Raw genomic sequence first — 22,603 nt, forward strand, 5'->3', positions numbered from 1 at the left:
GGTCCGGGGCTGGTTCCCAAAATACGGGGGACAAAATGAGTAGGGGTCCCCCGTATTTTAAGAACCAGCCCCAGGCACAACCAGCCGGCAGGGTAATGTCACAGCCGGGGGACACTTATAATATAAGGTCCCGCGGCCAAAACATTCTCCCTACCGACCAGTCAGCCTGGCCAGGGGCCCTGGGGGAGTGGGGACCCCCCCAATGAAGGGGTCCCCCCCCTCCAGGACTTACCTGACCAGGCTGAAGCCTGGTGCTGTCCTCGATGCCCCTGGGCGGTGGGCATCGAGCTGATAAATGTTGTAAAAAATAGATAAACCATTGTTTTTTACTGTGGCACTACAAGTGCCAGCAAGCCTCCCCAGCAAGCTGGGACTTGGAGAACCACAAGTCCCAGCCTGCTGGGCATTAAAGGGCCCGCTGGCACTTGTAGTTCTACAGTTAAAAAAATAGTGCACAAAACACACTGACACACTTTTAAAATAAAACTTTATTACACACAAAGCCCACACATACTAATACTTACCTATCTTCTTCCCATAGGTCGCCCTGATGTCCTGTGTCGGCGTCTTCTGGTCCTGTGTCGTCTTCTTCCTCCATGTCGACGTCGCTGTCGGCGATGGTGTCCCCGTCCGGATCCGAAGAAATCCATTTGGGAAGCTGTGGAAGGAAACCATACTCACCTGTCCCAGCGCGACGTAGTCCAGGTAAGGTCTTTGCAAAAAAATAAACCGAAAACCCCGAAACCAAACCGGACACGACGGAGACGCACGGTGTGTTTGTTTACATCGTGCGGCTCCGCCTCCCGAATGCCGCTATTGGCCGCTAGGCCGCAAGGCGGCCAATAGCGGCATTCGGGAGGCGGAGCCGCACGATGTAAACAAACACACCGTGCGTCTCCGTCGTGTCCGGTTTGGTTTCGGGGTTTTCGGTTTATTTTTTTGCAAAGACCTTACCTGGACTACGTCGCGCTGGGACAGGTGAGTATGGTTTCCTTCCACAGCTTCCCAAATGGATTTCTTCGGATCCGGACGGGGACACCATCGCCGACAGCGACGTCGACATGGAGGAAGAAGACGACACAGGACCAGAAGACGCCGACACAGGACATCAGGGCGACCTATGGGAAGAAGATAGGTAAGTATTAGTATGTGTGGGCTTTGTGTGTAATAAAGTTTTATTTTAAAAGTGTGTCAGTGTGTTTTGTGCACTATTTTTTTAACTGTAGAACTACAAGTGCCAGCGGGCCCTTTAATGCCCAGCAGGCTGGGACTTGTGGTTCTCCAAGTCCCAGCTTGCTGGGGAGGCTTGCTGGCACTTGTAGTGCCACAGTAAAAAACAATGGTTTATCTATTTTTTACAACATTTATCAGCTCGATGCCCACCGCCCAGGGGCATCGAGGACAGCACCAGGCTTCAGCCTGGTCAGGTAAGTCCTGGAGGGGGGGGACCCCTTCATTGGGGGGGTCCCCACTCCCCCAGGGCCCCTGGCCAGGCTGACTGGTCGGTAGGGAGAATGTTTTGGCCGCGGGACCTTATATTATAAGTGTCCCCCGGCTGTGACATTACCCTGCCGGCTGGTTGTGCCTGGGGCTGGTTCTTAAAATACGGGGGACCCCTACTCATTTTGTCCCCCGTATTTTGGGAACCAGCCCCGGACCTGGAGCCTGGGGCTGGTTGTTAAAAATCGGGGAACCCCTATTTGTCGGGTTCCCTGGTTTTTAATTACCGGCCCCGGCTCCTTCAGCCTGGTGCTGGTTATGGCTGTGGGGGGGACCCCACGCCGTTTTTTTTTTTTATTTATTTATTTTTTCTATTTTTTTACACTGCAGCCTGCACGGATCTGACTGATCCGTGCAGGCTAAAACGCAAATAGAACAGGAAAATGGTGTTCTATTTTCCTGTCGTATTTGCGTGGGTGTTTCACACCACTAAGCAGCCGTATTGTCAGTACGGCTGCTTAGTAAATCAGAAACCACCATTCTTTTGAATGGTGATTTCTGTCGTATCCTATCGATGGTGTAGGGCATTCGTATTTGTAACTACAAATACGAATGTTCCATCTTTAGGAATACGAATTGTTGTATTTTTGGGATTGTAAATCCCGAAAATACAAATTCGTAAAAAAAAGGTGTATTTCTCCCTACGAATACACCTTTTTTCTACGAATCCATTTTGGTAAATGTCCCCCATAGTGTCAGAGAGTGCTATATTTTGTGCTGCTGCAGTGTGATATAGTTATAGATAGAGAGAGATAGAGAGAGAGAGATAGATAGAGAGGCCTAGTGACAGAGTGCTATATTTTGTGCTGCTGCAGTGTGATAGTTATAGAGAGATAGAGAGAGATAGAGAGAGAGAGATAGAGAGAGATAGTGACAGATTGTGCTATATATTTTTGATATAACTGACTGCTGCCCCCTCCTTTTGTGCTGATCAGTATAAATTAACTGATCAGCAACTTTTTGGGGGCGCAGGTTTTTTTTTATATATAGATATACCTGTCAGTGCTGCTGCTGCAGTGTCATAGAGTGATAGATAGTGAGAGATAGAGAGATAGAGAGAGATAGTGACAGAGAGTGATAGAGAGTGCTAAATTTTTTGTCTGCTGCCCCCGCCTTTTGTGCTGATCACTATATCTGAGGTGATCAGCAACTTTTTTGGGGGTACAGAGGTTTTTTTTTTTTTATATATACCTGTCAGTTGCACCAAAGGTTGTGCACCTGCTGCACCTCACTGGTAATCAGTGTCGCATCACTGATCACCTTTTTTTTTTGTGTGTGTGCTGTGGGGTCTTTTTTTAATTTTTTTTTTACACACACTGTGATTTTGTGGGTGTCCTGTGGCCGCTGTGCGCTGATCAGTGACGTACATCACTGATCATCTTTTTCGGCACAGGGTTGATCTATATTTTTTTTTTTTGATCAAATTCCTGTTGCCTTTGAGCGCTGTTCAGTGACAGACGTTACTGACCAACATCTGTGCTCAATTTTTGGCGCAGGACCTTTTTTTTTTTTTTAACCCCTTAAATTTTTTATTTTTAACCCCTTCATTTTTTTTTTTTTTATTGGTATAAAGTATTTTTTTTTTTCTGCACCACATACACACTACACACTACATACCCCCCGGATTGAAATAAAGTTTGTACCCCCCCCTACACTATACACGTGTTGAAACATTTCACTACCAGTAACACAAAAATAAAAATGGCATCCCAAATGTCCTCCCAAATGTCCTCCCAAATGTCCTCCCAGTCATCCAGGAGAATGTATTCAGCGGAGGAGGCATATGCCCTGCTTGCTTCTGACTCTGACACAGCCAGTGATGCAAGCGGGGAATTTGAAGGATTCGCCTTAAGCTCCTCTTCCTCCTCTGGTGATGAGGGACCCCCTCAAAGACGCCCCCGTAGAGCAGCTGAGACCCCCCCCCCCAATAATTGATCTCGTATGGACCCCACCACCAGACAATTTTGAGCCCCAGGTTCCTGAGTTTTTGGCCATGCCAGGAATCCAATTTGATTCCACAGGTCTCAGAGAAATTGACTTTTTCAAATTATTTTTCTCTGATGATTTTATAAATTTAATGGTGGACCAAACTAATTTATATGCCCAGCAGTTTATTGCTCAAAACCCCACGTCATCATTTGCTAGGTGGACCCCTGTAGATGCAGTAGAGATGATGACGTTTTGGGGTCTGGTGTTTCATATGGGCATAGTAAAAAAGCCAGAAATTAGGCAATATTGGAGTACAGATGTTCTGTACAGTACTCCATTTTACCGTATGGCCATGCCCCGGGCTCGATTTGAGACGATCCTTAAATTTATACATTACACCGATAATGCACAGTGCCCACCCAGAGATGATCCCACCTTTGACCGGCTATTCAAAGTCAGGCCGGTCATTGATCATTTCAGTGCCAAATTTGAAGAGGTGTACATCCCTGAAAAATTTATTTGTATCGACGAGTCCCTTATACATTTTAAAGGAAGGGTTAAATTCCGCCAGTACCTTCCCAGTAAGAGGGCAAGGTATGGCATAAAAATGTACAAACTGTGTGAAAGCACCTCAGGGTACACCCACAGGTTTAGGGTTTATGAAGGGAAGGATTCAAGAATTGAACCGCCAGAATGCCCCCCCTCCTTCGTAGGTGTTAGTGGGAAAATTGTCTGGGATTTAGTGCACCCCTTCCTGGATAAAGGTTATCACCTCTATGTGGATAACTTTTACACCAGCATCCCCCTGTTTAAGGCCCTTGGTTCAAGAGGTACAGCAGCTTGCGGTACTGTGCGCAAGAACCAAAGAGGCCTCCCAAAAACGCACATTGCCCAAGTAATGAGAAGGGGTGAAAGCAGGGGAATATGCACCGAAAATATGTTGTTGGTCAAATATAAGGACAAGAGGGATGTCCTTATACTGACAACAATTCACGGAGACAGTACCACCTCCGTCCCTGTACGAGGTACCAGTACCCACACCTCAAAACCTAATTGTATCCTGGATTACAATAGGTACATGGGCGGAGTGGATCTTTCAGATCAGGTACTGAAGCCGTACAGTGCCCTGCGGAAAACAAAAATCTGGTACAAGAAGGTGGCCGTGTATATCATCCAGATGGCACTGTATAACGCTTACGTGCTATTCCGTTCTACCGGCCAGAGGGGGACATTTATGCACTTTCAAGAGGAAGTCATAAAGGGCCTAATATTTGGGAACCAGCAGGCAGAGGGCCCCAGTACTTCTAGTACTGGCCCCCGTATTGTACCAGGGCAGCATTTTCCTGATGAAATCCCCTCCACTGGAAAAAAGGGCAGGACACAAAAAAGGTGCAAAGTTTGCTATAAAAAGGGAATAAGAAAGCAAACTATTTTCCAGTGTGACACTTGCCCCGACAAACCCGGCCTATGTATAAAGGAGTGTTTTAAAATATACCACACATCTATGGAATATTAGGTTCATAATTTCACCGTGCTTCGGGGGTCTTGCTAATGCCACATAGCACCCACCATTCATTCCACCAGAATCTGAGCCGCAAAATCCAAAAATCACTCCTTCCCTTCTGAGTCCTGCCATGCACCCAACTGGTATTTTTTTGGTCACATGTGAGGCATTGCCGTACTCGGGAGAAATTGGGGCACAGATTTTGGGGTGCTTTGTCTCCTTCATTCCTTGTGAAAATGAAAAATTTTGAGCCAGAACTGCATTTTTGTGTAAAAAAATGTAATTTTTCATGTTCACTGCCCACTTGTATAAAAATTGGTGAAACCCCTGGGGGTTTGAAATGTACACTATACCCCTAGATGAATTCCCTGAGGGGTGTAGTTTGCAAAATGGGGTCACTTGTGGGGGGGTTCCACTGTATTGGTGCTTTGGGGGTCTTGCTAATGCGACATAGCACCCACCATCATTCCACCAGAATTTGTGCTGCAAAATCCAAATATCACTCCTTCCCTTCTGAGTCCTGCCACTTTTTGGTCACACATGAGGCATTGCCGTACTCGGGAGAAATTGGGGCACAGATTTTGGGGTGCTTTGTCTCCTTCATTCCTTCTGAAAATGAAAAATTTTGAGCCAGAACTGCATTTTTGTGTAAAAAAATGTAATTTTTCATTTTCACTGCCCACTTGTATCAAAATTGGTGAAACCCCTGGGGGTTTGAAATGTACACTATACCCCTAGATGAATTCCCTGAGGGGTGTAGTTTGCAAAATGGGGTGACTTGTGGGGGGGTTCCACTGTATTGGTGCAACATAGCACCCACCATTCATTCCACCAGAATCTGTGCTGCAAAATCCAAAAATCACTCCTTCCCTTCTGAGTCCTGCCATGCACCCAACTGGTATTTTTTGGTCACATGTGAGGCATTGCCGTACTCGGGAGAAATTGGGGCACAGATTTTGGGGTGCTTTTTCTCCTTCATACCTTCTGAAAATGAAAAATTTTGAGCCAGAACTGCATTTTTGTGTAAAAAATGTAATTTTTCTTTTTCACTGCCCACTTGTATCAAAATTGGTGAAACCCCTGGGGGTTTTAAATGTACACTATACCCCTAGATGAATTCCCTGAGGGGTGTAGTTTGCAAAATGGGGTCACTTGTGGGGGGGTTCCACTGTATTGGTGCTTGGGGGGTCTTGCTAATGCGACATAGCACCCACCAAAATTCCACCAGAATCTGAGCTGCAAAATCCAAAAATCACTCCTTCCCTTTTGAATCCTGCCATGCACCCAACTGGTATTTTTTGGTCACATGTGAGGCATTGCCGTACTCGGGAGAAATTGGGGCACAGATTTTGGGGTGCTTTTTCTCCTTCATACCTTCTGAAAATGAAAAATTTTGAGCCAGAACTGCATTTTTGTGTAAAAAATGTAATTTTTCATGTTCACTGCCCACTTGTATCAAAATTGGTGAAACCCCTGGGGGTTTGAAATGTACACTATACCCCTAGATGAATTCCCTGAGGGGTGTAGTTTTCAAAATGGGGTGACTTGTGGGGGGGTTCCACTGTATTGGTGCTTGGGGGGTCTTGCTAATGCGACATAGCACCCACCAAAATTCCACCAGAATCTGAGCTGCAAAATCCAAAAATCACTCCTTCCCTTCTGAGTCCTGCCATGCACCCAACTGGTATTTTTTGGTCACATGTGAGGCATTTCCGTACTCGGGAGAAATTGGGGCACATATTTTGGGGTGCTTTTTCTCCTTCATACCTTCTGAAAATGAAAAATTTTGAGCCAGAACTGCATTTTTGTGTAAAAAAATGTAATTTTTCATTTTCACTGCCCACTTGTATCAAAATTGGTGAAACCCCTGGGGGTTTGAAATGTACACTATACCCCTAGATGAATTCCCTGAGGGGTGTACTTTGCAAAATGGGGTGACTTGTGGGGGGGTTCCACTGTATTGGTGCAACATAGCACCCACCATTCATTCCACCAGAATCTGTGCTGCAAAATCCAAAAATCACTCCTTCCCTTCTGAGTCCTGCCATGCACCCAACTGGTATTTTTTGGTCACATGTGAGGCATTGCCGTACTCGGGAGAAATTGGGGCACAGATTTTGGGGTGCTTTTTCTCCTTCATACCTTCTGAAAATGAAAAATTTTGAGCCAGAACTGCATTTTTGTGTAAAAAAATGTAATTTTTCATTTTCACTGCCCACTTGTATCAAAATTGGTGAAACCCCTGGGGGTTTGAAATGTACACTATACCCCTAGATGAATTCCCTGAGGGGTGTAGTTTGCAAAATGGGGTGACTTGTGGGGGGGTTCCACTGTATTGGTGCTTGGGGGGTCTTGCTAATGCGACATAGCACCCACCAAAATTCCACCAGAATCTGAGCTGCAAAATCCAAAAATCACTCCTTCCCTTCTGAGTCCTGCCATGCACCCAACTGGTATTTTTTGGTCACATGTGAGGCATTGCCGTACTCGGGAGAAATTGGGGCACAGATTTTGGGGTGCTTTGTCTCCTTCATACCTTCTGAAAATGACAAATTTGGAGCCAGAACTGCATTTTTGTGTAAAAAAAATAATTTTTCATTTTCACTGCCCAGTTGTACCACAATTGGTGAAACCCCTGGGGGTTTGAAATGTACACTATACCCCTAGATGAATTCCCTGAGGGGTGTAGTTTGCAAAATGGGGTCACTTGTGTGGGGGTTCCTAACTTTTAGCATCTTATGGTGCCTTGAAACCTACATGGTGCCTAAAAAATAATCTCATAAAAAGGAGGCTCCAAAATCAAGTAGGTGCTCCTTCTATTATGAAGCCTGTGGTTTGGTCACCGTGCACACTAGGGCCACATATAGGATATTTATGAAAACAAAAGAATTGGGGGAATCAATTTTTAGTCACATTTCTCTAGTAAAATGTACTGTGTTCCTTATAAAAATGTATTAAAATTGCAAATCTGCAAAAAAAAAGAAATTTTGAAATTTCACCTACACTTTGTTTTAATTCCTGTGAAACACCTAAAGGGTTAACAAACTTCCAAAATGCTGTTTTGAATACTGTGAGGGGTGCAGTTTTTGAAATGGCATCATTTATGGGGGTGTCTCACATACAAGTCCCTCAAAGTCACATCAGAACTGAACTGGTCCCTAAAAAAATCAGTGTTTGAAATTTTCTTGAAAATTTGAGAATTTGCTATTCATATTGTAAGCCTCCTAGTGTCCCAAAAAATTAAAAGGAAGTTGAAATAATGATGTCAACATAAAGTAGACATATGGTCTATGTTAGTTATTCACTATTTTGAGTGGTAAGATTATTTGTCTCACAAGCAGAAAATTTAACATTTTGCAAATCGCTAAATTTTCCATTTTTTCACGATATTTTGGTATTTTTCACAAAAAAACACAGACTGTATCGACCCAAATTTACCACTAATTTGAAGTACAATGTGTCACGAAAAAACAATCTCAAAACCACTGGGATAAGTAAAAGCAAAAAAAAGTTATCCCCACTTAAGTGAGACATGTCAGATTTGAAAAAAAGGGCTCTGTCAGGAACGCAAAAACTGGCTCTGTCAGGAAGGGGTTAAGAAAAAGGAAGGTACGGTATTTGCTATTGTAGGATGGAAAAACAGGCATCCTTATACAGTATTTGGCGTCATGATAGCATTATTTTATGCAATGGATGCACCATAAACGTACACATTCAGAGTAAATGGAAGAACAAGCTCCACGCTAGTATCATGGTAACAGATTAATTTGTTAGTATCCCACTTTTATATTCACACTGGAGACCATGGCCCTTATTCTGGTTCACTTGCAAAGGCAAATTCCTTCTCAAATGGACAAAACCACCTGCACTGCAGGTGGGGCAGATGTAACTTGTGCAGAGTGAACCAGAATAAGGGCCCCTGTACCAAGGCTAACATTTTTGCAGATAGATTAAACCATGCTGCACTGCAGGTGGGGCAGATGTAACATGTGCAGATAGAGTTACATTAGGGGGTGTTATTTCGTTTCTGTGCAGGGTACATACTTTTACACTGCAATTTAGATTTCGGTTTGAACACACTCCACCCAAATCTAACTCTCTTTGCACATGTTACATCTGCCCCACCTGCAGTGCACATGGTTTTGTCCTTTGCACCATTTGTGTGTGTCTGCATTTTGCAGCACATGGAGTGTAGAAGTATATTTGCATTAAGCATTGCTTATGCATCATTTTCTTGGTGCAATTAGTCTGTGCAAAAGGGAAGTTTTGTATTTTATTTAAAAGATCTATATGGATTTTATCCAATTTGAAGGCGTCTCCCATTTTGGTGTTAGTCACCAAGTGTTTTTGATTCTTATATATATACTAACACAGAGAAACTTTATGAGCATGTGAATGATGAATGAGTCACACACTGACAAGCCATCAAGCGCTTCCCGTCTACAGTGTATGAGGAGTGCGGTATCCGTTAAGACAACAGATGTGCATGGAGTCATATGTACAAAAGGCAGTCATGGCTAAAAAAAAATGATTAATTTGCAAATAAAGCTAGTTGAAAAGAAAATCATGAGGCGGTGCCTAGAGAGCCCTGGGTAGCTTACGGATCCTGTGCGGATGTTGGGTTCCTTGTCAATCATAGAGCAGACGGCATTTATCATGGCTGTATATTATTAATAAGGACACCGTGTGCTGGATCTTATTTACAAGGTACTGTATATAATATGACATGATTTCAGCTACTGTGCAATGTTTACCAACTCACGTAGCATTCAAGTACTCACCTATGCAGTAAGGACAGCACTGACCCTTTCTCAAGACTGGCCTCTCACAGGTTACAGGCGGACAGGACTCAGAGTAGCAGCTGATCATCCCATCCATGCAGACACAGCTCGTGCAAACATTGGGTTTCCAAGACTCAGCTGCCAGGAAAATGTCTCCCTCGTCATTTTTGCAGTAGCTGGGCAGACTGTCATTGCCCGGCACAGAAGGCTGAAGAGATTCATCTGGAAGAGTAAATGTAAACATTTAGTGGCAGGAAGTGGCAGCTCCGATCTCTTGAACTGGGCAAAGCAAATGGATATCAGGTACAGAGTTTATTTTTCTCTGGCACTATCTACTGGCTGTGTCCTGCCTCTCCGGCTAGTGCACAAGGTGGAAAATACATCTGAATGTTCCATTTATAAAGACACACATGAAAGTGACCTTCCCATCCAAAACAAAGATAGCTCTGAGTACACAGAATGCTTTGTGGTTCATTCTCAAAGACCTTTCCATTTGCAACGTATTGCTGCCGTTCCAATTAACTGGCTCAACTTGACACAGCCAATTATGTGTTAGCTACTAAATATTTATATTGGATTCATATTTCAGCAGGAATCTGTGGTGTCCTAGTTAGCTCTATGGTAAAGCCCGTACAGCAAACTTCTATGGCATTTGTTTAAATTAGTTATTTTTCTTGTTTCAATTCTTTTCTGCTCCTTACAGTCATAAGTGCACTTCTCTTTAGGCTAGCGCTTCATGTCCTTACCTCGTCCTTTTGGATGCGGTAGGACAATTTTTCACACCCCCACCTCGGCCTTCTGGCTGGGATCTCTTTATTTATTTATTTTCCCTCTCACGTTTGTCACTTTTCACGTTCTTTGTTTTCCGTAGTTTGTCACTTTTTTTGGGTAGTGTGGTCGACCCTTACGGGCCTTCCATTTCCCCAATGTGCCGAAGCTCTCTTCCTTTTGGGGAGAGCTTCGGTCCCCTCGAGGACGACCCCGAGCAGCAAGGCGGAGGGAAGTCTACTGCGGGTCTCTCCAAACCTTCGGGTGCGGAGGACCCACCGTCCTAACCCTTCCGGGGGTTGAGGAAAGAGGGTCTCTCTAAGCTTCGGCGAAGAGGACCCACGATCCCTATTTTCCCCTCTTCGGCCTTATGGCTGAGAGGGGTTAGGGGAAAAAACGGGCCCTTCTCCTTCGGGAGAAAGCCCATTTCGATCGCACGACCCCCTATGCACGTGTTTAGGCACAGCACTGGTGGTAGGGCGCACACCTCGGGCTCCTGAGTTTTTTCAAACTCATAAGTACTACACAGTAACTATGCTCACCATATAGTATCTATGCTCACAATAAATTAATTATGCTCACAACACAGTATCTATGCTCACCACACAGTAACTATGCTCACCACACAGAATATATCATCACCATAAAGGAACTATTCTCACCATACTGTATATATGCTCAGCCCACAGTATCTATGCTCACCACACAGTAACAATGCTCACCATACAGTATATATCACCACCATACCGGAACTATGCTCACCACCCAGGAACTACAGGTATGCTCACCACCCAGGAACTATGCTCATCATAGAGAAACTATGCTCACCACACAGGAACCATGCTCACCACTCAGGAACTATGCTCACCATACAGTAACTATGCTCAATATACAATATCTGTGTTTATCATACAGTAACTATGCTCACCATACACTATATATCACCACCATACTGGAACTGTGCTCACCATACTGTATATATGATCTCCATACAGTAACTATGCTCACCACACAGGAACTATGCTCACCACACATGAACTATGCTCACCACACAGGAACTATGCTCACCACACAGGAACCATGCTCACCACACAGGAACTATGCTCCCCACACAGGAACTATGCTCACCACACAGGAACTATGCTCACCACACAGGAACTATGCTCACCACACAGTATCTATGCTCACCATACAGAATATATCATCACCATAAAGGGACTATGCTCACCATACAGTATATATCATCACCATACAGGAACTATGCTCACCATACAGTATATATGCTCACCACACAGTACTAATGCTCACCACACAGTAACAATGCCCACCATACAGAATATATCACCACTATACAGGAACTATGCTCACCATACAGTATCTATGATCTCCATACAGTTACATAGTTACATAGTTACATAGTAGGTAAGGCTGAAAAAAGACTTGCGTCCATCTAGTTCAACCTGGTATAGATATCCATTGCTGATTTGGTTGGTTCTGGTATTTTACAGACAAATTATATTTCTTATTTGTACCCATGGATGTTTTTCTCCAGTAAATGTTTGTCCAACTTTGCCTTGAACGCATTTAATGAGCCAGCCGTTACCACCTCTCTGGGAAGAGAGTTCCAGAGTTTGACTGTTCTGACCGTAAAGAAATTCTTTCTACTAGCTGAATGAAATCTTTTTTCTTCTAATCTATACTCATGCCCTCGCGTCCTAGATTCCTTTCTAGTAGAAAAGAGGGTGTGTGACAGTTCCTTATATTGGCCCTTGATATACTTGTACATGTTGAGCATGTCCCCCCTTAAACGTCTCTTTTCTAATGTAAATAGTCCCAAATTGCTTAATCTCTCCCCGTAGCTTAAATTCTCCATTCCCCTAATAAGCTTTGTTGCTCGCCTTTGGACTTTTTCTAATTCTATGATGTCCTTTTTATAGTGTGGGTCCCAGAACTGTACTCCGTACTCTAGGTGAGGTCTCACCAATGCTTTATATAGTGGCATAATTACCCTTGAGTCCCTGGTTTCCATTCCCCTCTTAATACATGCCAGAATTTTGTTGGCCTTTTTTGTAGCTACATTACAATGGGCACTACATCCTAGATTGCTGTCTATTTGGACTCCTAGATCCTTTTCAAGTATGGAATTACCCAGTTCCTCTCCGCTAAGGTTGTAACTTGCACACTGGTTGTGTCTCCCAAGGTGCATAACCTTACATTTATCTACATTGAACCTCATCTTCCATTTTTTTGCCCACTCATCTAGAATTGCAAGATCATTTTGAAGCATGGTGACATCTTCTGGTGATTTGATGACTTTGCTAAGTTTTGTATCGTCCGCAAAGATGGATACATTGCTGAGTAACCCTATCCCAATATCGTTAATAAAAATGTTAAACAAAATGGGCCCCAAAACCGAACCCTGGGGCACTCCACTTAGTACCGGTATCATATCTGATACGGCACCATTCACAACCACTCTTTGTTCTCTATTACATAGCCAATTCCCTACCCATCTGCAGATATTTTCACCCAATCCTAGGTTCTCCATTTTATTAATCAATCTCTTGTGTGGGACAGTATCAAATGCTTTAGCAAAATCTAGGAAAATCACATCTACAGCATTTCCATTATCGAGGTTTTTGCTAACCTCTTCATAGAACCCTAGTAGATTAGTTTGGCATGAACGATTTTTCACAAACCCATGTTGGTTAGTACTGAGTAGAAGGTGATGATCTAAATATTCCTGGATACCATCCCTTAAAAATCCTTCAAATAGTTTACCCACAATTGATGTTAAACTAACGGGTCTGTAATTAGCTGGATCTTCCTTTTTTCCTTTTTTGAATATTGGCACTACCTCTGCTATTCTCCAATCTTTTGGTACTATACCTGACAATAGTGACTTGCTAAAGATATAATGTAGGGGGGTAGCTAGTTCATCCCTTAATTCCATTAATACCCTCGGATGAATCCCATCTGGCCCTGGTGACTTATTTGTTTTGAGTTTGCTTAGCCTCAGTATTATTTATTTCGGCGTGAAATCCACAATGAGATCTGGCTTATTTGTCCCGTTTGTGGTAAATGTTCGTTCCACAGTCTGCTCTCCCTTAGTAAATACTGATGAGAAGAACTCATTTAACAGTTTTGCTTTTCCCTTGTCCTCAGTAACACTTTTTCCACTAGTATCAGTTAGTGGGCCTATGTTTTCCTTAATTAAACGTTTACTATTTATGTATTTAAAAAATTTCTTTGGGTTGTTTTTGCTTTCAGTGGCTATGCACTCTTCATATAATATTTTAGCTGCTTTGATTACCCCTTTACAAGTTTTGTTTGATTCTTTGTATTTTGCGAATGCCTCCTCATTCAAGTTATTTTTATAGAATTTAAAGGCTCTGGTTTTATTGTTGATAGCTGACCTTACTTCTTTGTCCAACCATGGTGGCTTTTTTTTGTTGAATTTACCTTTAGTTACTTTAGGAATGTATTCAATAGTTAGTGAATCAAGCACCTTTTTTAGAGTATCCCACATTTCCTCTGCATTTTTTCCCTCCATAACCGTTTCCCACCCAATTCCTGTTAGGGCTTCCCTGAATAATTCAAAGTTCGCTTTTCTGAAGTTTAGTATTTTTGCAGATCCTTTTTGATGTAATTTACTGAAGTTGATTTCCAGTGAAACCATATTGTGATCACTATTCCCTAATTGTTCAATTACTTTTGTGTTTGAAACTAAGTCTGTGTTATTTGTTAATACTAAGTCCAAGAGTGCCTCATCACGAGTTGGAGTTTCTACCATTTGTGTAATAAACTGGTCTTTAAGTAAGCTTAAGAACCCATTGCTTCTTGCTGATTTACCTGTTTCATTTTCCCAATCAAAGTAACTACTGTATACTCACCACCCAGGAACTATACTCACCATAAAGGAACTATGCTCACCATAGAGAAACTATGCTCACCATAGAGAAACTATGCTCACCACACAGGAACCATGCTCACCACACAGGAACTATGCTCACCACACAGCAACTATGCTCACCACACAGTAACTATGCTCACCACACAGCAACTATGCTCACCACACAGTAACTACTGTATGCTCACCACACAGTAACTACTGTATGCTCACCACACAGGAACTATGCTCACCACACAGTAACTATGCTCACCATACAGTAACTATGCTCACCATACAGTATATATCACCACCATACAGGAACTATACTTGCCATACAGTATCTATGATCTCAATACAGGAACTATGCTCACCATAGAGAAACTATGCTCACCACACAGGAACTATGCTCACAACACAGGAACTATGCTCACCATACAGTAACTATGCTCACCATACAGTAACTATGCTCACCATACAGTAACTATGCTCACTATGCAGTATCTGTGCTTATCATACAGTAACTACTGTATGCTCACCATACAGTATATATCATCACCATACAGAAACTATGCTCACCATACGGTATATATGCTCACCACACAGTAACGATGCTCACCATACAGTTACATAGTAGGTGAGGCTGAATAAAGACGTGCGTCCATCTAATTCAACTTATGTTTATAATGGCTAATCCCTTGTTATGTAGTATGTTCTGATAATTTTAAAACAGAGTATGTTACTTATTCGTACCCATGCAATGTTTGTAACCATTAAATGTTTATCCAACCTTATCTTTTTTTTTTATATATTCTTTATTTTGGTTTTGAATAATTGTGAAAACATTACAAACATTTGTAGGTACAACAAGTTAGAGAATCGGGACATTGTAATACATGAGGAGTAGTAATTACATTTCAATGAGTCTACAGGATGTCTATTCTGCTTAGTTTTCCAGGAAAGGAACATCAAATACTGATTTTTGTCCACATATTCAATCCAACCTATTGCCCCAAATTCAACAACACATTTTATTCAGTAAGAAAATATTAATCGTAATGATTATCATAACGGAGACAAGACATGGGGTTTAAGAGAAAGAGGAAGGTGTCAGGATAGGGGGGGGGGAGAAAGGGGGTGTGTGTGAGACTGGCATCTACTGGCTTAAACCCAATATATACATTTGCTTTGTTACATCCTTTTTCCCCATATCTAAAAGTACATTTGTATTTAATGCAATCTCAAAGTACATTGGCTGGCACATGATCTTTATATGTCGTGGATGATTTAAACTCAAGCCAAGGTGACCATGTGGCCACATAATCGGATTGTTTGTCCAGGGCAGAGTGGTAGATGTCCTCCATGGTACCATAGAAATCAATCCTCTGGAACCATTCCCATATAGTAGGTGGATCTATGGACCTCCAATGTACTGGGAGGACTGCCCTTGCCGCGTTATTAAGATGTTTCAGTAGTGAACGTTTGTATTTTGCAGGGGGTATAATGGTGTGTGAGAGCAACCAGAAGTCAGGGCTCTCAGGTGTTTGGAAACCCAGTATGACTGAGGAGAGTTGAATCACTGATTTCCAAAAGACCATGATCTTGGGACAGTCCCACCATATATGTATCAGGGTCCCTTTCTGTGTGCCGCATCTCCAACAAAATGGAGATACTGAGGGAAAGAATTTGTGAATCATGGGAGGGCATCTATACCACCTGGTCAGCAATTTGTATTGTGTCTCCACCACCTCCAGGCTCGTAGAGCATTGAGCCATGTTGTCACAGTGTTTTTCCCAATTTATTCTTAGTCCCCTTGGGGAGAGATCTGAGTCCCAAGCCTTGCAGAAGGAAGGGAGATCAGTGAAGTGGTTTTTTAACACAATTTTATATATAGTTGAGACAACATGTACGGGCTCAGAGGATTGTGAGCACAACACTTCAAATGGTGTAGGTTCTTTTTTAAGTGCCATAATGGTTCTCTTCGAGTGGATGTAGTGCCTTATTTGCAAATAGAACCAAGTGTCTATCTGTGGCAGGTTTTTATCGGATTTTAATTCTGCGAAAGGCTTAATAGAGCCTCCCGATAGCAAATGTATTATTCTCGTTAGTCCCTTGTCTTGCCAGCTGGTGGCGAGGCGTCCTGCATTCCCCGGGGGGAAATCTGGGTTATTAATAAAAGGGAGAAGCAGCGTGTCTCTTGAGGAAAGGGCTAGTTTGTATCGGAGGGTTCTCCAGATAGCTAATGTAGGCTCAACTGTAGGGTGTGAACAGCGCGGTATCCTTGAAAGCCAGGGGACCGTTTGGAGCCCCAGACCCGAGGAGCATACCTCCAGGTCCACCCATTGTTTTGGGCATGTGTCGGCTCTCGACCAGTCCATGATTCTATGCAGAACTGAGGCTTGGTGGTAGGCCAGCAGCATAGGAAGCTGTTGGCCTCCCTGGGATTTCCTATAATACAAATAGCAATGTTTAAATCGAGGTCTCTTACCTCCCCATATAAACCGGCTGATTGCCCTCTGTGCCTCGCTAATATATTGGGGTGGTAGTTTTAATGGTATGGTTTGGAATAGGTAAAGGAACCTAGGTAGAATATTCATTTTAATAATGTTTATCCTCCCTAACCATGAGAATTTCTGAGTGGCCCACTGAGATATTTCTCTGCGGACCGTTTGCAGTAGAGGGACGTGGTTGAGAGACACCGTGGATTGCAAAGAAACCGGAATGGAGACACCTAAGTATTTAATGTGAGTGGGGTGCCAGGTAAAAGGGAATTGTGTGCTCAGCATCGTCTTGGTATTAATCGGAAGGGAGATATTCAACGCGGTGGACTTTGCATAATTAATTTTGAAGTTAGATAGTTCCCCAAAGCGGGAGAACTCTGCCATGAGATTCGGGAGCGATATTACGGGGTTTGTTACTATTGCCAAGAGGTCGTCTGCGAATAATGCAAGACGGTGGTTTACTTTGCCTATTATGAGGCCATTGATGTTCGGGTTTCCCCTGATCGCCCTCGCCAGTGCCTCCATGCATATGACATACACCAAAGGGGACAATGGGCACCCTTGTCTTGTCCCGTTTGATATGACCACTGGGTCAGAAAGCATGCCATTGACTCTCACCTGGGCTGATGGGGACCTGTATAGGGCAAGTATTTTCTGTAGAAATACACCGCTCAGGCCCAGGTGCTCCAGGGCCACTTCCATAAACTTCCAGTCCACTCTATCAAAGGCTTTTTCAGCATCCGTGGAGAGAAGCATGGTGGGAACGCCAGTGGACTGTGCGTGGGCGATCAGGCCAAACACTCTAATGGTATTATCTCTCGCTTCCCTCCCACCCACAAAGCCCACCTGGTCTGGGTGTATCACTAGTGGTATCAATGAGGACAGGCGGTTTGCCAATAATTTCGCATATAGCTTAACATCGACGTTTAATAGAGAGATAGGACGGTAGCTTGATGGCAGCGTCGGGTCCTTACCCTCTTTTGGTATGACCGTGATGTGAGCTCCTAAAGACTGAGCTGACCACGGGGTCTCAGGAGATATTGCATTACAGGCTCGCAGAAGAAGGGGCAGGAGTTTGTCTTGAAATGCTTTATAATATGTTGTGGTGAAGCCGTCTGGCCCTGGGCTTTTGCCTGATGGGGTGGCTTTCAGGGCTATTTGTATTTCTGTATCTGTGAAGGGGTCATTTAGTGCCGTGGCTAGGTCAGTGGGAAGAGTGGGGAAGTGTATGTCTTTTAGGTATGTCCTTATATCTTGTTCGTGGGTCTGCATGTTCCTAGGGGGCTTCTGGGCGGAGAGGTTGTAGAGGTTTGAGTAGTAATTATGGAAGATCTCAGCCATTTTGGTGTTGTTGGCATGTAGTGCATCTGTGGTGTCTTTCATTTCCTTTATGTATGTTAGAGATCGTTGGGCACGTAATGCTCTCGCTAGTTGTTTCCCTGGTTTATTTCCCCATCTATGGAATTTGTGTCTGCATCGGCGGAAGGCTCTACGGGTACTATCATTCAGCAAGCTATTCAGGGATAAACGTGCTTCTTGCAGTTCTATGAATATGTCGGGCGTTAATGAAGATTTATGCATCAGTTCTAGTTTCCTAATTTTGGTGAGCAGCGCCTCTTGGCATTCTGTTTTTTTCCGTTTAAGGTATGAGCCTATTTGAATACATTTTCCACGTATCACACATTTATGAGCCTCCCATATGGAGACAGGGGAGACATCTCCTGTCGTATTGGTAGCTATGTAGTCCTCTATTGCCTCACTCAACTGTTTCCTACAGTCGTCCTCTCTCAAGAACTGCTCGTTGAATCGCCAAGTCCAATGTCTAGTCGGGGGGTGAAGTTGCGTCAGGGTAAGTGTAATGGGTGCGTGGTCAGAGCCAACTATCTGTCCAATGGAGGCGTCTATAAGTAGATCTAGGGATCTATGGCCTAAGCAGAAGTAATCAATTCGCGAGTACGAGTTATGGGGGTGTGAGTAAAATGTATAATCTTTGTCTCTAGGATGGAGTAATCTCCATGTATCTATCAGTTGGAAGTCATGCAAGAGGGCCGTGAAGCGTTTTAGTTCCCTGTGGGGTGTCTTAGTTGCGGAGCTTGTCGTATCTAGGTGGGGTTCTATCGCCCAATTGAAGTCACCTCCTGTTACCAAAACTCCCTCTATCATGTGCTCAACTGTTTCAAGTGCTCTTTTGAAGAAGCGTATTTGGCCTTTATTTGGGAGGTATAAATTGATAAATGTGTAGATTTGACTGGCTATGGTAGCCTTCACCAATAAGCCCCTACCATCTCCTATGGGTGTTTCCGTTATTTCAGATACAGGGACATTTTTGGAGAATAGTATGGCTACACCCTTAGATTTGGACTCAGAAAAATCATTAAAGAAACTCACAGGGAAATGTCTGGAATATAGCTTCGGGGCTGCTCCTTTTTTAAAATGGGTCTCTTGTAGAAACACTACATCGGCCCTCTCAGTGTGCATTGAGTGGAGAACCCTGGACCTCTTTTCAGGGATATTGAGACCCTTCACATTCAGGGATATAATCTTTAGGGTGGACATTGCATCTGTTGCCAAAAGATCATTTTTCTAAGGAGCTCTGTCTCACTGGGTACGATGAGGGGGGAATCAGGGGAGACACAGAAGGATGGGAGGGAGGGGAAAGAACAAAGTAGTGTATAAACATAACATTCACTATCGCAGTTAGCGAAAATCTCTGCATCTTTAGACATGGGAAGCCAATGAGGTCCCATGTTCTACAAGTGTACAGCAGAGCAGGGGGGTTTTGGGGGAACCAGGGCGAACCACCTGATCAGGATGTTTAAACAACTTTGACTTGGATACGGGTTAGGCTAAGGCTGGTAGGAGGTAATGGCATCTGTGGTAGGTGTATGCCGAATCTACTTACTTAGATTAACGTAATGGGGTGCTAGATGGTATCGTTATCATACATGGTATTTCCCCACATTTTAGTTATCACTCCAGTAAACCCTTAGCGTGTTTGTTAGTTAAGAAATCCTCCTATACAAGCTATTACCATTTACACATATAGAAAGCGACAATTGTCATTAAATGTGTTACCAATCAGGGGGGAAAGAGATAGTAATAATCACGTGTCTGCGACGGGAACGCTAGGTGACAACGGCCGTTGCCTAGGTTGGGTATTGACGCTGGTCGCTGGTGTTTCATTCTGTTCTTTTCCTGTGACAGTTTTCTTGGCTCTGTGAACCGTTTGCCACCGCTCTCTCCGGGGCTTAGGTTGGGTAGAGAGTTCTGCTGGGTCGAGCCAGTTAGGCATTGCTGGTGTATTTAGTCCCAGTGTTGTGCAAAAGTTTTCTACGTCTTCCGGGTCTTGAAGAATGACGGATGACCCCTTGTGGTTCACATGAATACTTAGCGGGAAGCCCCAGCGAAACCGAATATCACGTCTCTTGAGCTCTTCAGTGATTGGGCGTAGTAGACGTCTTTGTTGTAAGGTCGACCAAGAGAGGTCTTGGTATATTTCAATCCTATGGCCGTCGAAGTCAATATTTGGGGAGCGTCTGGCGGCTCTGAGAATGTCTTCCTTTTCCTGGAAGTAGTGTAGCCTGCAAATTATGTCACGGGGTTTCTCCGACGGTGCCCCTTTGGGTCTTAAGGCTCGATGTGCTCTGTCAAATATCAGCTGGTAATTCGGGTCGGCATTAGTGAGTTCATTGAAGATCTTTGTCAAAACATTTTCAATATTTGAAGGCACGACATCTTCAGGGATACCCCTGACTCTCAGGTTGTTTCTCCTCCCCCTGTTGTCGACGTCGTCTAGTCTACGGTTCATCTCTAGTAGCGCCCTTGATTGACGGGAGACCAGGTCGTGGAGGTCTGAAAGCCGGACGTCTACATCTTCATTTTGTTCCTCCAGTAGGCCCACTCTATTTGTCACATGTTTTATATCCGATTTGATGACCGCTATGTGTGTTTGCATTGATTCCTGGAGTCTTTTTTCTGTAGAGAGCAGATCTTGCTGCATTTCTTGACGAGTCGGGATCGCCGCCAGTTTAGAGAGTATAGTGGAAAGATCTGGGGACTCCATTGTGGGTATGGGACCTGGGAGAGACGGTGTCTGTAGATCGGCCAAAGGCGCTCTGGGAAGGGAAGCAAGCGACGTCGTCTCCAGTGGAGCAGATTCTGGAGCTGCAGTTCCAAAGAGGGAACAGAAGGCCTCGGTCTGTGACGATCTCGTAGGGGTCTTTACCGGGGGTTTATTTCGGCGGCGTTTTGTCATGTGGAAGTGTTCAGCATAAATTCTGGTGCTCCTCCCCTTAGCCTGGTTTTCAGTGTATGGTGGTTCTACGCATGGTTCCCCCTCGTGGCCTGGGCATGTCTCACATTCTCATGAACTAATTTCGTCTAGTTAGGTCGGAACCCTGGGGTTAGATTTTCAATGCATTAGCTTGTCAGTACTGCCTTGTTTGACACTTTCAGGCAGCAGGTGTCTCCGCCAAGTGTGTATGATTGGAAGTCCCAACAAAGTGATTATTAGCTTCAGCTTTTGCCTGCCGTTGTTGGGCAGTGGGGTAGAGGGGTGTGAGTCTTCCTCTTCAGTGCCTCAGAGTGGGCTTGTATTATGGCTCAAGGAGCTGCAGGACTCAGATCATACAGAGAGGGGCCTGATTCAGATCCCCCTCAGGGTGCTGTGGTGTACCCTGATCCCGGGGGAAGCAATTGGTCTGGAGCACACCTCCCACAGGGCCTAGAGTTCAGGAGGCAGATTCCCCAGAGGGGTTATATTTGACCCAGGTGCAGGGAGTGTGTGTCAGGGGCAGCAGCTGCGTCGCAGCAAGTGCTTGCTGAGGGGATTTTTTTTTTTTTTTTTTTTTTATTAAGAAGGCCCCCGCTGCTGGGCACAGAAGAGGGGGAGGTCCGGCAGCCCCTACTCAATCCTAGGGGCACACAGGGCTCCTGTTCCCCCTCCTTATGGACGGAGGTCCTTTCCTTCTATTCCGTGTGCCGCGCTGTCTGTGTGAGACAGAGCAGCGCGGACGTCTGGAATCAAGATGGCCGCCGCGGCTGGGGGCAGGAGAGTTCACTGTCCCCTTCTGGCTCCGGGGCTCCTCACGAGGACGGGCACGGTATGTGTGGGGCAGGGGGGGCTCGTTACTTACTGCCGCTGGTCTCTTCTTGTTGATTTGAGTCTCCCAGCGTCCGTTTTATGCGGCGATCGCTGTATGGAGCTCGGCCTCCGGGTACCCGGCTCAAATTTAGTCCGCGGCTTCAGGGAGGGGAAGGCCGCAGGTCGCCGGGGGGGATTGCTCCCTTCTCCGCTTCTGCTCTGCCGGTCACCGCTGACTGTAGGGTGTCGGTTAGCTGTGCGGTGGCTCGGTATGGGTTTTCCCTTTCTTGTTTCACTGTAAAAGGAGCACTTTATTAGGACAAGGTCAGGAGCTTGCAGGAATGCGACCAGTGTCCTTCACAGCCAGGCCACGCCCCCCTATCCAACCTTATCTTAAACATGTTTATTATGTCTGCCGACACCACTTCTCCAGGAAGAGAGTTCCAAAGTTTGATGAATAAAATCTTTTTTCTTCTAATCTAAACTCATGCCCTCCCATCCTAGATTCCTTTCTAGCAGAAAATAGGGTGTTTGATAGTTCCTTATATTGGCCCCTGGCATATTTGTACATGTTGAGCATGTCCCCCCTATATACAGTATATATCATCACCATACAGGAACTATGCTGACCATACCGTATCTATGATC

General features: G+C 44.4%; 1 protein-coding gene across 2 annotated transcripts in view; it reads right to left on the reverse strand.

Moving 5' to 3' along the window:
• The window catches only part of CRIM1 (cysteine rich transmembrane BMP regulator 1), a 640,446-nt gene that overhangs the window by 43,410 nt on the left and 574,433 nt on the right, over positions 1–22,603 (reverse strand). For both annotated transcript variants that reach the window (XM_083176101.1, XM_083176102.1), the window contains exon 13: positions 9,715–9,936. In XM_083176101.1, coding sequence (XP_083032227.1) covers positions 9,715–9,936 — 222 coding nt within the window. The remainder of the gene's footprint in view (positions 1–9,714; positions 9,937–22,603) is intronic.

This window comes from Crinia signifera, chromosome 3 (genome assembly GCF_055691185.1).
Source record: "Crinia signifera chromosome 3, ASM5569118v1, whole genome shotgun sequence".
NCBI lineage: Eukaryota > Metazoa > Chordata > Amphibia > Anura > Myobatrachidae > Crinia > Crinia signifera.